Genomic DNA, 14,443 nt, shown 5'->3' with positions numbered 1-14,443 from the left:
TGTAAAACAAGTGCCTTTCCATTGCAATATTCATTTGGGGGGGGGGGGTTACACATTGCTATAAAAATGTATATTTTAAGCACTGTGGGTCTTTCCTTGACTTAGCAAACTCAGCAGGTCCATACACGAATGAACATCCTTTTTCTAGCGCTTCTAAACCAGTTAAATTAAGCAGAATACATGCCTTTGTACATGCATCTTTGTCAAAAAAATGCAGCTTGTACAGATTTTACTCTTGCTCCCTTCTGCCATGCCAACAACTTGTAGTAAAAATGCAATCCTGGCCCAATTGTAATTATATATGAACATGCACACAACAGGTACTTGTAATAACATTCAAATGCACAATAAACTCTTTGAAATACTGTACTTTGCAAAATAACTACTGTAATACTGCACAAACATGCAAACACAATACATTTCGGATATTCTGAATAGCTGAATAGCTTTAATGTGAAAAAGTAGCACATAGCAAAAAAAATGCAGTTTCCCTTATTTTATTCATTTTAATGCGATTCGGACATGGTTTCAAACTTTTTCGGAACCATTTTGAATATTTATCAATATGTCACAGTTTCAGACATTTCGTTTACATAGAAATTCATTTTGAGTATTCTGAGCACTTTGTTTTACATTTTCCCAAATAAGAAATCATTTAAGTAAGCTTTGATACCCAAAATGTGTTTTTGATCTGTTTTTGCAAATTAAATGTGCAGTGGGGATGATCCAGTCCTCTGCATTCCTCCATTAACAGTGTCTTCTCGGACCTGAATCTGGATTTCTGGATCCCATTTTGACACCATGTCACTCATCTTGGTTTACCATTGAAGACAAACGGGCAGGGTAGTTCGTTTAAATGCTTTATTACACAAATATCATGATGGATAGCAGTACATAAACAGACTGACAAGACTAGAGAGACATACACATGCTTACATCTCAACAGCTTACTACAAAATGGCAGTCAGGCTAGCACATGCCTACACTTGTGCAAGCCCCTAAAAAGCTTCTTAAAGCTATACATACATACATACTGATCTACACCCTTGAGGCAGTAGAAAGGCCAAAGGGCAAAGCAGCGAACTGAAAATGTCAGAAGCAAAGAACCTTAAAAACTTCCTGAAGAGAGTAGGAATATGAAGATAAGCATCTACACGGTCCAGATACTTGAAAAACCTGAGGAAGCAGCAGAAGGAACAAAGTCTGAATGGACAAAATCCAAAAGGAAGGTACAGTCAGGAAAGTGTTTAGGTGAGAGATCCAGAATGGGTCTCCGATGCCTTCTTTCCTGGGGACCAAAAACATTCTGGAGTAAAACCCCTTCCCCCTTTGAGAAACTGCAACTTCCTAAATTATTCCCAGAGTAAAGATACTGAAGTACCTCTGGAAAAAATACCAACCGTTCCTGAGAGGGTTCCTGAGAGGGCTGAGGAATGCTCATGAAAGGGGGAAGAGAATTCCAGACCATGAAGTACCCTAAGCAGATAATGGACAGAACCCATAATGGACAGAACCCAGGAATCCTAAGTAATCTTTAACCAAACTGGAAGGGATAAGATGAATGTAGCCGAGAACAGGATAGTCAGTCAGCACCTGATTTGTCAAGAAAAGATGTCTGGGTAGCTTTAGCAAGAGGAGCCCTTTTTCCACCCTTTTTACCCTTGGGAGGATGATGACACTGCCTATGAACAAATGACGGCTTATTAGGATAATTCCTTTGAAATTTATACACTTGACAAAAACATGTTCTAGTTCCTGTAAAGCCTTGTCTGGCTCGTGGGTGTGAGCCATCTATGAACATACATGTGCTATTAGGAGTCATGATGAAAATAATGCATTATATAAATATACTCAGTTAAATGCAGGCAGTTTGGTTAGTTCGTTTGGAATTTTGGAAGTTATCCAGAAGACCACTAGAGGGGGATGGTGGGAACTTCAAATAGAACGTAGTGAACTCAAATGGCAACAATGTGACTGTAGAACCTGGCATTAAAATATTTCAGTTTTAACATTATTAAAAACAAAGGCTTTGGTTAGGCAGATATGGTTCTGCCTTCTGAAAATATTTTTTTATGGAACTTTTTCTTAAAAGTTTTTTTCTTCTAGTTTTTTTTCAAAACAGTCATTTCTTTAAATGTTTAATAGTATTATATAACCATAGGCGAGTGGTTATGGTTTATTCTGAAGTCTCAGACCTTTGAGACTAAAACACTAAATAAACTGGATGCTGTTTTGTATCCTGTTGGAAGTTTGGTGTTCCTTTTTGTTGTACTACACAATTGGACTGGCTTACAATTCTGGTGCAGCCACAGGTAGCTCAGTATTCATTCATTTGTTTTCAAAGTCTACGTGCTTTTTTTTGCATTTTTGCTGCAGGTCATGAACAAAACCAAGCAGATGGAACACTGGATGGAACTACTCGCAGATATACACCAGACACCACAGTTAGCCATGAATGCCACTGACTACTAAGACTGAAATTTGATTCTGAGCCAACCTCTGGAGGAACTCAACGATGTACTAAAAAGCACTCTTCTGGAAAAGATGGTATTCCTTCAGAAATCCTTAAATGTGCCAACAGTACTCTATTCTGACAGCGCAAGCAATACTTTGCCAATGCTTAAAATGTAGTGTACCAGAAGATAAGAGATGCTAACAGTTACTATAAGGGCGACAAAAGTGACTGTAAAAACTACCATGGCATTGTCCTGTGTACTGTGGGGAAACAGTTTGTACGTGTTGCCCTGAAGAGGATCCACATTCCAGCACAGTTTAACCAGAGTCTTAGTATGTGTTCAGAGATGTAGGGTCTACTACAGACATGGTTTTCTCTATTAGACAACGACAAGAGTGCAGGGAGCAGAACAATCCTCTGTATATTGCCTACATTGATAAGACAAAGGCATTCGACTTCATCAGCAGGAAAGGTCTGTTTGCTGCTCTAAGATGAGCTATCCTCCAATACTGCTTGGCATTATCGGGGCCTTCCATGAAGACATAAATGGGACCATCATGTATGATGGATCCACATCTGAACCTTTCGAGATTCGGAGTGGAGTAAAGCAGTGGTGTGTACTGGCTTCAGTACTGTATGGAATAATGTTTTCAGTTCTTTTAAAATTTGCTTTTGGAACTACTAGAGGGCATCTTTCTCCAAACCAGAATGGACAGCAACCTCTAAACTGTTCAGGCTTAGATTGAAGACCATGGTGCTTAGAAAGCATCTAAGGGAGCTTCTGTTCACAGCCTCTTGTGGCTCTCACTCTGAAAGAACTTCAGGTCACTCATGACCTGCTTTGTGAATGTACGAATGGAAATCTATTCTCACACCAGTTCAAGATGACTCGGATAATGGGCAAAAGTGTGGGCAATGAGCATTCATTCAGGGTGACAGACTGAGTTGGAGGTTATACATGAGCTCATGTACCCAAGCTCTACAATGTCTGACAACTTGTCACTTGAGAGAGATCAACTAGCTCAATGGAAAAGCCACCACGTTTTCCAGGCTGACAGATTATGGGCTAATAAGCTTACTGTGCACACCAAACTGCAGGTTTACAAAGTCAGTTTTGAGCACATTACCATATGTCAGTGAAACATGGACTGTGTGCTCAGAACAGGGGCAGCAGTTCAATGTATTCCATATGTACTGCCTTAGGTGCATACTTGGTATCTCACGGCAGGATAAAATCCCCAACAGCACACAGTGCTAGACAGGATGGGCACCAACTCCATGTCCACTCTGCTGAAACAAACGTATGCGCTGGTTGGGTCATGTCTCGCGATTGAAGGATGGCCAAATATGGAGAGATCTTTTAGGAGAGCCAAGTCTAGAAAGAGGTGGAAAGTGGAACCAAAACTGTGCGACAAGGACACAAGTGTGACCTTGGCACACTTCAGCGTGACCACCAGGTATTCTTTCAACTCAAACAAGACTGCCTGGAAACAGGAAGTGAATGAAGCTTTCACTATGTATAAAACCACCTTGGCAAGGACAGCACAAGATGAGACCTCAGGAAGATCTGTACTTTTAACACCAGACTGATACCAGTCTACTGCTGCCCAGAATGTGGAAAGGACTGCCACTCCCAGACTGGACTGCACAGTTACAGAAAACACTACTGTAATTACTGCAAAAGCACACCCATGATCCTTTGGGATCAAACAATCTACTATTGCCCCTCTCTGACTGGGTGGAACATCAGGGACCTTCACACATTGGTGGGGAGTGGGGAAATGGTAGAACAACCTATAAATAGGATTCTCTGCACCCAGGGATTATCAGTTATAGATGGCCAGGCTCTCTGGTGCAGATACAAGCATCTCCAATCTGCCTCCAGAGAGGGGCAGCCAGTCCTCTTTTCAGGACCACTGATAGGGCTTATCCAAGAAGAAATTTCTAAAACCCTGGCTTTGTGGGCCACCTCTCCCACGAGGGCAGCATCTTCCATTCAAGTTCTCACCTCTGCGCCTCTGGGTGAAACCATCGCCATGCGAATCTAGAAAAGGACCCTGAAATTTTCTAAGTTACATTTTTCTACTGTTTCGACGACTCCTTGTAAAAGACCTTTGAGGGGTTGAAAAATGTGCACTCACATTGGATATGGCTTTTCCCTCTTGTGCACATCTGGAGTCTTTACCTTGGGGCCAAAAAAATGATCCACCAAAAGGTGCACTGATGAAAGAATACTTAAAGGGCTCCACTAAGTCACAGTCGCATCCAGGCATGTCGCCTGATGGCTATGCCTAAACCTGCCACCCATGAAGGACCTTCCATTATGGACCTTCCATTATGGGAGATGAATCTCATGAATGCATTTAAAACAGACTGTAGGATGGCCAGCTGCAAGGAAAAGTTTTCATCCTCGGCAGCTGTGGACACAGAATGATTTTTCAGGCTCCTTGGTCAGATCTCTTTATAACCTTGTAAAATGTGCAAAATACTGACTGCAAAGGTAGCTGAAGCATTCACATGCTTCCCAAGTCTGTCCAAAACCATCGACACTATGGAGGTGGGGTGGATAGATTAACTCTGTTCTGCCAATACATTCAAAGTGACTGCAGCCACAACCAAAACATTGAGTGGGATTCCCTTGCTCCAGTGTGTCTGGTCTTTTTGTTTGGGGGGGGGGGGGGCTAGGACTTTGTCTTGTGTTTTGTAAATGGCTCTCCTTCAATGCCTGGTGAGAGACCAAGTTTATGAGCGGGGGGGGTCACTCAAGTAGTAGACCAGCCAGAACCAAAGGCTTCCAGGAACACTGATTACTCCTGGGAGGGTGTTTCAGAGGACTGTTCACCTGTTTCAGGAGCTCCAGGATGTCTCAAGAAAAGACATACATCTTCAGATACAGACATGCAGGATTCCTCCCCCTCATCAGAATCTATGCCCGGTGACAGATTTCTGGTGGAATCTAGCTGTCTCCTTTTACATGTTCTCTTCCAAGGAGCTTCTTCAGTGGGGTGTTCTGGAGAAGTATAAGAAGAGATGACAATGTCCTGGTGGACCGTCTGGAGACTGATTTAGGCTGGCTGATCCAGTGGAATGGATGGAGGAGGCTCATAGCATAGAACTGGATGAAAAAAGGGAGTCTGATCTGGGGAGGGGGAGAAGAGCTGTCCCTTCTCTAGACAAGTAGAAATCTCTCCACAACCTCAAAGGCAGAACACCTAAGGGACAATTAGATGGTAAGGGAGCCGGCATTTCTCAATCAACTACTACAACCCCACCAGCACTTCACATGAGGAGGGAGTAAGAATAAAGCTGTCCAGCACCAAAGTCCTGAGGGAAGAGATGGCTCTGAAAGCTTCAGAGTCTACTCCAACCCCCCCCCTCCCCCAGCACTTTGGCCGTCTTCCAGTACCAAAAGGCTCAGAGCTGGGAGAGACTCAAGTAAACAGTCAAAGACTGGGTCGTTTTCAGATCCAATGAAGACACTAGATTTCTAAACAGTGGGTTGGATCACAGAAGATAAAGGGGTAGTGGACAAAGGGTAACCCATGGATCCAGTGGGAGTCAGAGCTGCGAGAACCCCCGTCTGGATCTGTGCTCTGAGAAATTACATCATCCTTAGCACATCGGCTTCTGACAAGCTCCTGGAAGATATAAATAGAAGTTATGTTCTTACCATAACGTTCCATGTTAGTTGTCTTCTTCTCGCCTTCTTCTTGCTGGATGGGTTCGGAGCCGACCTCGGCCCGACTGCCACTCTAAAAGCTCGAGAGTTGGTTCCACCGGCTCGAGGCTCCCCTTATATCCCACAATGCTAGGCGAGAGTTACCTCAGATCTCGTTTGTAAGCTAACCCCAGCTTATAATAGTAACAGAATAACTATAACAGAGTCCACCTCTAACAACAGGGAGAAAGAAGGGTGACCTACATCCTGATTCAGGAAATATGCAAAGCAGCATATGCCTAAGTAAAGAGGTGGTAGAAAGAGAGGTCACAATCACAACTCCTCTAGGTCTGTCCAGGCCAGGGGGAAGGAGGGTGGGACGCAAGAAGAAGGCGAGAAGAAGACAACTAACATGGAACGTTATGGTAAGAACATAACTTCTATATGTTAAGTTGTCTATCTTGCCTTCATTCTTGCTGGATGGGACCGCGCCCCTAGCACCTTGTCCCGGGTGGCCTAACAGAACAGACTCCTGAGAACAGTGGAACCAAAGTTAGCTCTATGCCTAGAAGCTAAATCCAACTTATAATGAGAAATGAAAGTGTGAGGAGTAGCCCAAGTAGCCGCTGCACAAATGGTGTCAATAGGCAGTCTGTCTTGGAAAGCTATGGAAGTAGCCAAAGCTCTGGTGGAATGGGCCTTAGGTTTGTTAGGTAGCTTTTGGTGTCTAATTTCATAAACAAGGGAAATCAGAGATGTTAGCCATCTAGATAATGATACCTTTGAAACTGAAAGTCCCTTCCTGCCTTCTGCATAGGAGACAAACAGTTGGTCAGATTTTCTGAATTGTTTTGTTCTATCCAAATAGTACCTTAACTGACGATGAACATCTAGCCAGTGTAATTTTTGTTCAGACCTATTGGAATATTCTGGAAAAAACACAGGGAGGTCAATGCTTTGATTTAGATTAGACGTAGAGGCTACCTTAGGCAAAAAGGACGGGTTGGTTCGTAAGGATACCCTGTCCTTATGGAACAACAGATAAGGAGGTCGACAACTGAGTGCATGAAGTTCCGAAACTCTTCTAGCTGAAGTAATTGCTACCAGAAACAGAGTTTTCCATGATAGCAATTTTAAAGAACAGGAAGCTGCAGGTTCGAAAGGGGGAAGAATCAAAGAAGAACTAAATTTAGGTCCCAAGGAGAAGGAGGATTTCTTATAGGAGGTCTGAGTAGAAAAACTCCTTTCAAAAAGGCTTTGCAAAGCTTGTGGGACATTAAGGCAGACTCAGAAATACCCACATGAAAGTTAGAAATAGCTGCCAATTGAACTTTAAGAGTAGAAGGAGATGAACCTGCATGGAAGAGTTCAGCTAGAAAATCAAGGACTATTTGGATGGAAGCAGTGAAAGGATCTATGTCCCTTCCTTGAGCCCAATATGTGAAGCGCTTCCACTTATTTCAAATAAATCTTCCGAGTGGAAGATTTATGGGAAGCTATCAAAATATCTCGGAGTGAGATAATTGAGGAAGCCTGGCTAAGGTTGGAACTGGAGGAACCAAGCAGTGAGGTTCAGAGAGGGGAGGGAGCGATGTAACTGACCCGACTGATGGATCAAAAGATCTGGAACTAGGTCCAGATGCCAAGGTCGCTCCAATAGAAATTGATGTAGAAAGGGGAACCACACCTGTCGAGGCCAGTAAGGAGCAATGAGGATCAAGGAGGCCTTCTGAGCGATAGCTTTCTGTATCACTTGAGAGATTAGTGGGAAGGGGGGAAATGCATACAGAAGTCCCCGGGCCAAACTTGGACTAGAGCGCCTCTGCTGGGTTGGCCTGGTAAAGGGAATAGAGTGAAATAATCTCTGCACTTGCTGTTTTGGGGAGTAGCAAAAAGATTGCAGCAAGGCTGACCCCACTTGAGGAAAATTTCTCTCACAACAGAGTCTTTCAGAGACCACTCGTGAGGCATGAGGATAGCTCTGCTCAATTTGTCCGCGATTTGATTGGACTTCCCGGGGATGTGCGTTGCTATCAGAAAACGCTGAGAAGAAATCGCCCACTGCCACAATCTGAGAGCTTCTCGACACAGGGGGTAGGACCTGGTTCCGCCTTGTTTGTTGATGTACCACACTACAGACATATTGTCTGTTTGGATTGCAATCGTTCCCAAAGGAAGAGAGTCTTGAAGGGCTTGCAACGCTAAAAGCACTGCTCTCATCTCCAGAACATTTATGTGCAAGTGGCATTCGTTTGGTTGCCATGTGCCCTGGACCGTCCTGCCCTGATAATGCCCCCCCCACCCGATCAGGGAGGCATCCGTTGTCAGAGTAGCAACCGGAGGGGGTGGAACAAAGGGTCTTCCCAACAGGAGCTGAGGGGAAGACATCCACCACATGAGATGATTTCTGCACGCCTGATCATAATGGTGTGGGACATTGGAAGTTGCTGGTATGACCATTGTGTAAAGAGCATCCATTGAAGGATCCGCATGTGGAATCTGGCTAATGGAAGCAGAGGTATGGCCGCCATAATTCCCAAAACCTTCAGAACTAACCTGGCTTTGATTCTGTTGTTGTTGAAAAGGAGTGAGACCAGTTTGTGTATGTCTGTTATTCTCTGATCTGTTAGTCTCGCAGACATGTCTACTGTGTCTAGATTTGCCTATGAAGGTAATAGTACGACAAGGCGACAAAACAGACTTTTCGCAATTTATTGAAATGCCTAACTTTTGACAAATGCGAAAGGTGTAATCCCTGGCCATCAGAAGGAGATGCTTGGTGGGAGCTGTGAGGAGCCAGTCGTCCAAATATGGAAACACCTGGAATCCTTGTCGCCTCAGGTGAGAAGCTACCACTGCCATGCATTTGGTAAACACCGGGGCAGTGGTGAGACCAAAGGGCAGGGCCCTGAACTGAAAATGACTGGTTCCCAGCCTGAAGCGGAGGAATCTTCTGGAGCGCCTGTTCATTTTATGTGATAGTACGCATCCTGAAGGTCTATACAGCACATCCACTTTCCTTTCCCAATAGGGAAGGATAGATTGCAGCGTGACCATCCAAATCTTGTTTTCTTGACTGATCGGTTCAAGATACTGAGATCCAAAATTGGTCTCCAGTCCCCTGTTTTCTTTGGAACTAAAAAGAACCTTGAGTAGATTCCGGATCCTTGCTGGTCTGCTGGAACTGGCTGAATTGCTCTTTTTGCAAGCAGTTTTGAAATTTCCAAAACCGCTAGATCCCTTTGAGCGGGTGGAACATCTGGAAGGGATTTTTTTGATTGGTTTGGCATGCGAAGAAAGGGGATAGAATAGCCTTCGGAAATGACGGACTGTACCCATTTGTCTTGAGTCAGGGATAGCCAGGCTTCTGGGTACAGTGACAATCTCCCCCGACTGCCTCCGAAGGTGGGCAGTCGGGCAACACCTCAGGGATGCTGAAAGGGCTTATCAGAGAAGGCTTCTCGATTGCCCTGGTTCTGCGGAGCCCCCCTGCCTCGGGCGGCGCCTACCATTGTTATTCCCGCCTCTGCCTCTGGCGGGAAACGACTTTGTGCGCCAGGCTAAGTCCCTTGAGATTGTTTACGGAACCACATTTTCCCACTTTTCTGGCCTTTGGGGTAAGGCCTAGAAGGAGTAGAAAAACGGACTCAGACGGCAAAAAGAGTCTTGCCATCAGTCTTGCACCTAGTCAAGGTTTCTTTCACTTGAGGACCAAAGAGATGATCCATCAAACGGGAGTTAGTGAAAGACGCCTTGAAGGGGTCCGCAAAATTGCATAGCCGCATCCAGGCATGCCTACGTAAGGCCACACCTGTCCCTGCGGCTACTCGCCCATCAGCCGCATAAGAAAGGAGGCGATGGAGGCGTTGGCTATGGAGTTAAGGGTAGCCAGCTGAGTGTTCATCTTATCTTGAAAACCGCAGCTGTAGGGTCCTTCAACATGTCACTCGCTTCTTTAATCAAGTCCCTTTGAAGACGAAAGTGAAATGGCACAGGTAGTTCAGCTTAATGCATAGTAAATGTCGCTGACGAGAACATCCGCTTTCCGCATCTGTCCATGGACCTAGATTCCTTGTTAGGTGGATGGACAGGTACTGAAGGATCAGCTAGTTCCTTCTTAGTGGCAGCAGCTACCACCATAGCATCCACAGAAACTCCTTTTGTCAAGAACTGTTTGTCTGCTGGTGCCGTTATGAATTTTGAGGGTCTCCTGGGAGTGGGGTCCACTGAATCAGGAGCCGCCCATGCCTTTAGCTACCACCTGCATGAGGGGTCAAGGGAGACACCCAGGAGGTGGAAGGACGAGGGCCAAACGTCTCAAGGTACACAGATTCATCCTCCGAAGGGTTGAGGGCTGGCCAATTTCCCCTCTGTTTGAGGATTTCAAGAATGTCTGCAAAAGAGACATCTTCAGAAGGGGAACGGGGGGAACCCTCGGAATCCTCTAAATCTGTGTCAGATGTAATGGACTCAGGTGAGTCAATGTGTTTCCTCTTACACTTCCTCTTCCGAGGGGGCTCTTCTGCCAAATCAGGAGAGGCCTCGGAAGAGGATGATATCCCCACAGGGGGTTCCTGAGGAGCTGGCTCTCGGCGGTCCGGGATGAGGGAGTGAGTCGACTTGACCTGAGGCACCGTAGAGGGAGGGGCGGATGGAGCCGACTGTGGAGTAGAGCCAGGCTCTAACACTCCGCATGACCTCGAACGCACCCCTGTCAGGCAGAGCCAGAGGTCCCCGCTCCGAGAAGCTGAGAACCTCCCTCGGCACCGACAGTGATGGCTCCGAGGCCGATGTTGGAGCCGAACTCACCAGCGCCGAAGCTCCGAGAGGAAGAGCGGGGTCGGACAAGGGTCCGATGCCACTCACCCCCTCGGAGCCAACGAGGGAAGTCCGGCGCCGAGATTCTTCGAATGAAGAAATCGGAGCCGAAGACATCTGTATCGGCTCCGACGCTAGCACAGTCTCGGTTCCGCGGCCCGGAAGCTCAACGGAGTCGGAGGAGGAACATATTGATGGACAGGGGCAGGCATCGACTGATGAGTCGGGCTCTGAAGCATTTGGGCCAGTGCCTCGGACTTAAGTCGTCGACTCACTACCCTCTGAAGGTCATGATCCGACAGCCTCGATGACCTAGAGGAGTGAGATTTGTGGCTCCGTTCAGACAGCAGAGGAGATGCTGGAGCCGAGTGAACGGAGCCAAGGGATGGTGACCTAGATCTCTTCCTAGATGTCGGCTCCGAAGGTCTGGTCGGAGCTGACAAGGGGATCTCTAATACCTCGGCTCCAGTCGGAGCAGAGGGAACCACAGAAGTTGTAGACTCATCGGCTCCAGCCGGAGCCGATGCAGACGTAGGTTTAACAACCTTAGGTCTCGGCTCAGAAGCTGGAGCCGAGGACCTAGATGCCTTAGAGGGCTTCCCAGAAACAGAAAGGGAATCCTCAGGCTTAAGTAGACCCCTTAAGATCAACTTGTTCTTTCTTTCCTGCAGGACCCTGGGACTGAAGCCATGGCAAACAGCACAGGAGTCCTGCAGGTGCAAAGGCCCCAGGCAGTAGACACAAGAAGTGTGACCGTCTGTCAGAGACATTTTCTGACAGCACGCATCACACTTCTTGAAGCCTGAGACCTTTGTGTCTTTAGACATCCTAGAACAGGAAAGTGTAACCACACACACTAAGTCAGACACACTGATTACACTATCTTATTTAAACTCAAAAAATAAAACTATAGCTAAAAGTTTTAATTAAGAGTAACACACACACACCACTAGGGAATGGGGGAAGGCCAGAAGGCCCGAGGGAGAACTTTTAAGTTCTTGTGGGAAGAAAAACGGGATTTTCTGAAAAACAGGGGTAGAAATCCACTAAACTAAGGGAAAGGTAGTTAAACTTAAAAAAATATGGGTTTAAGTATCTATCTTCACAGAAAAATACACTTACCAACAAGCCGGTAGAAAACCAACACCTCGATCGCTGTAGCGGCAAACGAGATCTGAGGTAACTCTCGCCTAGCATTGTGGGATATAAGGGGAGCCTCGAGCCGGTGGAACCAACTCTCGAGCTTTTAGAGTGGCCGAGTCGGAGCCGAGGTCGGCTCCGAACCCATCCAGCAAGAATGAAGGCGAGATAGACAACTTAACATCAAATGTTGTGCTAGATGGAGACCTTTAATGTCTATGCAGAGACTCCTCTAGGGAAGGAAGGGAGCCATGACTATACTGAATCAGACAGGTGTGGAGGGGTACGAATCAGAGTAGATCTAAGTTTTGAAACAGTTGTATCAAAAACAAATAGATCTGACTTCTTATGCATTTTAGAAGGGGGCGCTGATGGAGCTGACAAAGACCTCTTGTGGGACTCCCTGTCCTTGGAAGTAGATCCGATTTACTAGTCAGATTTTCTGGTGGGGAGTTGAGCCCCTGCAAATGAACTGGAAGGCCTCTCAGGACCAACTTATTCCTCCAATCGGTTAAAGCTCTTGAGTTAAAACCATAGCATATTAATCTGCATCCAAGTGAGTTGGACACCTATGCAATACACATTCCTTGTGGGCATACAGTTGGAAAGTTCATGCCGACAGGTAATGCACTTTTTAAACACTGTAGATTTATCAGCCATCCATCTTGTACAATAAAACACTATTGTAAGTAGTTAGCAGAACAAAATAGACTAATGAAAAGTGTGGTTTTGTTTTAGATAGTAAAGAATTTAGAAACTACCAACAATGGTAGACAAATACTCACGAGTTGAAATTGAGGAAAAAGGTAACTGGTATTGGAAGTAAATACTGAAAAAGTAGCTAAAGAGATGGTAAATATCAAAGATTATGGGAGGGAGGTACGACAGAATGCAGTGAGTGAAACCTCACAAATAACTATCAAAAGCTCCAAAAACACCACAACAGAAGGATAAGAGTCTGATGCCGAATGGTGGCAAACGAGATCTGGGGAATGTTAGGTTGGTGGGGCATTGCGGGTAAAGAGAGAAACAGGAGAGTTCTTGGATCTGGTAGAAACGGGAGAGTTGGGTTCAGTTCCAAGACTCTGATCCATCAGTTGAGGAATGAATGAAAATGACAACAGATCAGGATTTTATGGAAAGGGATTATACGATAGGTACTGGGAAAGCAACCCCTTTGAAGGCGAAGCTATCTCCCCTTGATTCAAAGAAGTAGCTCAGCCCATATCCTGACAGTGAATCTAATACAGTAGAGAATCAATTATCGGAAAGTCGATTATCCAAAACGTCAATTATCCAAATCTAGCCTTCCAAAGTTTCTGGGTAGGAAAACCAAAGTCTATATAAACGTTATATATAATTAGCATGTATATGTTTTGAGAACTTGTAGCCTGCTTGTGTGAAAAATATTCTTTACTGTCCAATGGACTTGCTGAATGGGTGAAAAGTGTACTCCACGTACAGAAAAAACAAGACAAAGCTTTTTATCCAGTTCATAGTGTTTGATTATCTGAACAATTTTATTATCCGAACTACCCTCAAGTCCCAATTAGTTCTGATAGCAGACTCTACTGTACTCTGCAAAAATTCCAACTCAGAGAACAGTCCCCTTTGTAGGAGCTGTAACCACTAAAAATTAAATTGAGAAGGACTTGGTCTGTATTTTTTTCTAATTTTCCTGAAAGACATGCAATTATGTCCTATATTTCTTGCACTAACAGAACTTACCTCTCAGGTCAAGGGACAGTTCATCAGGTGCAGAGGCGCAAACCAGAGTCAGCTTTGTCACCACAACATTTGGAGTGCTAGGATCTAAAAAGAAACCAAACATTAACAAATTTTTACTCTTATAAAATTCAGCCAATATTTTGCACTCTCACAAATGCAACAAAGTGTGTTTTGTGCTTTGTCTGAGGTAATTCTGGAAGCAAAGCTCAGCAGTACCAAAAAAATGCATTCTTCAGCATAGTCCAGAGCAATCCAATGAATGGCTTTATGCTAAAAGCCTGGAAATAACTCTAAAATGTGCTAGAAAACCTAGTCAGTAACTTTTACACCTACCTCCACTGTAGGGAGGTTAGCAAAGAGTAAGGACTCCAAAATTTGGAGAAAATTGGCAAAATGTTGCTCAACGGCTGCGAGACACAGTTAAGGAATCAATACAAATATACCACACAGTATGCAGGTCTGTCTCACTCAAGGTGACAAGCATTTCTACCATTTTTAGAATCTAGACGTCAAAACTTTCCCATTTAAATGGAAGACAAAAAGTACAGTTTTGTACCTGCCATAAATGTAGATGCGCGAGTGTTCACACTGCTGCAGTCATCACAGTTGGGTTAGCCTGCTGTCAGGCAGTCCATGATCGCCGA

The 14,443-nt window shown here is 45.0% G+C and overlaps 1 protein-coding gene across 1 annotated transcript in view; it reads right to left on the bottom strand.

The window, feature by feature from the left end:
• ARHGDIA (Rho GDP dissociation inhibitor alpha) overlaps positions 1–14,443 on the bottom strand; it is a 556,749-nt gene that overhangs the window by 297,131 nt on the left and 245,175 nt on the right. Inside the window, exon 3 of the mRNA XM_044068209.1 lies at positions 13,800–13,883. Within this exon, the coding sequence (XP_043924144.1) occupies positions 13,800–13,883 (84 nt within the window). The remainder of the gene's footprint in view (positions 1–13,799; positions 13,884–14,443) is intronic.

The sequence above is a fragment of the Protopterus annectens genome, chromosome 4.part0, assembly GCF_019279795.1.
Source record: "Protopterus annectens isolate FY-2018-M chromosome 4.part0, PAN1.0, whole genome shotgun sequence".
Taxonomy (NCBI): Eukaryota; Metazoa; Chordata; order Ceratodontiformes; family Protopteridae; genus Protopterus; species Protopterus annectens.
Note: the sequence above shows the minus strand (reverse complement) of the source record. Positions and strands in the feature narration are given on the sequence as shown.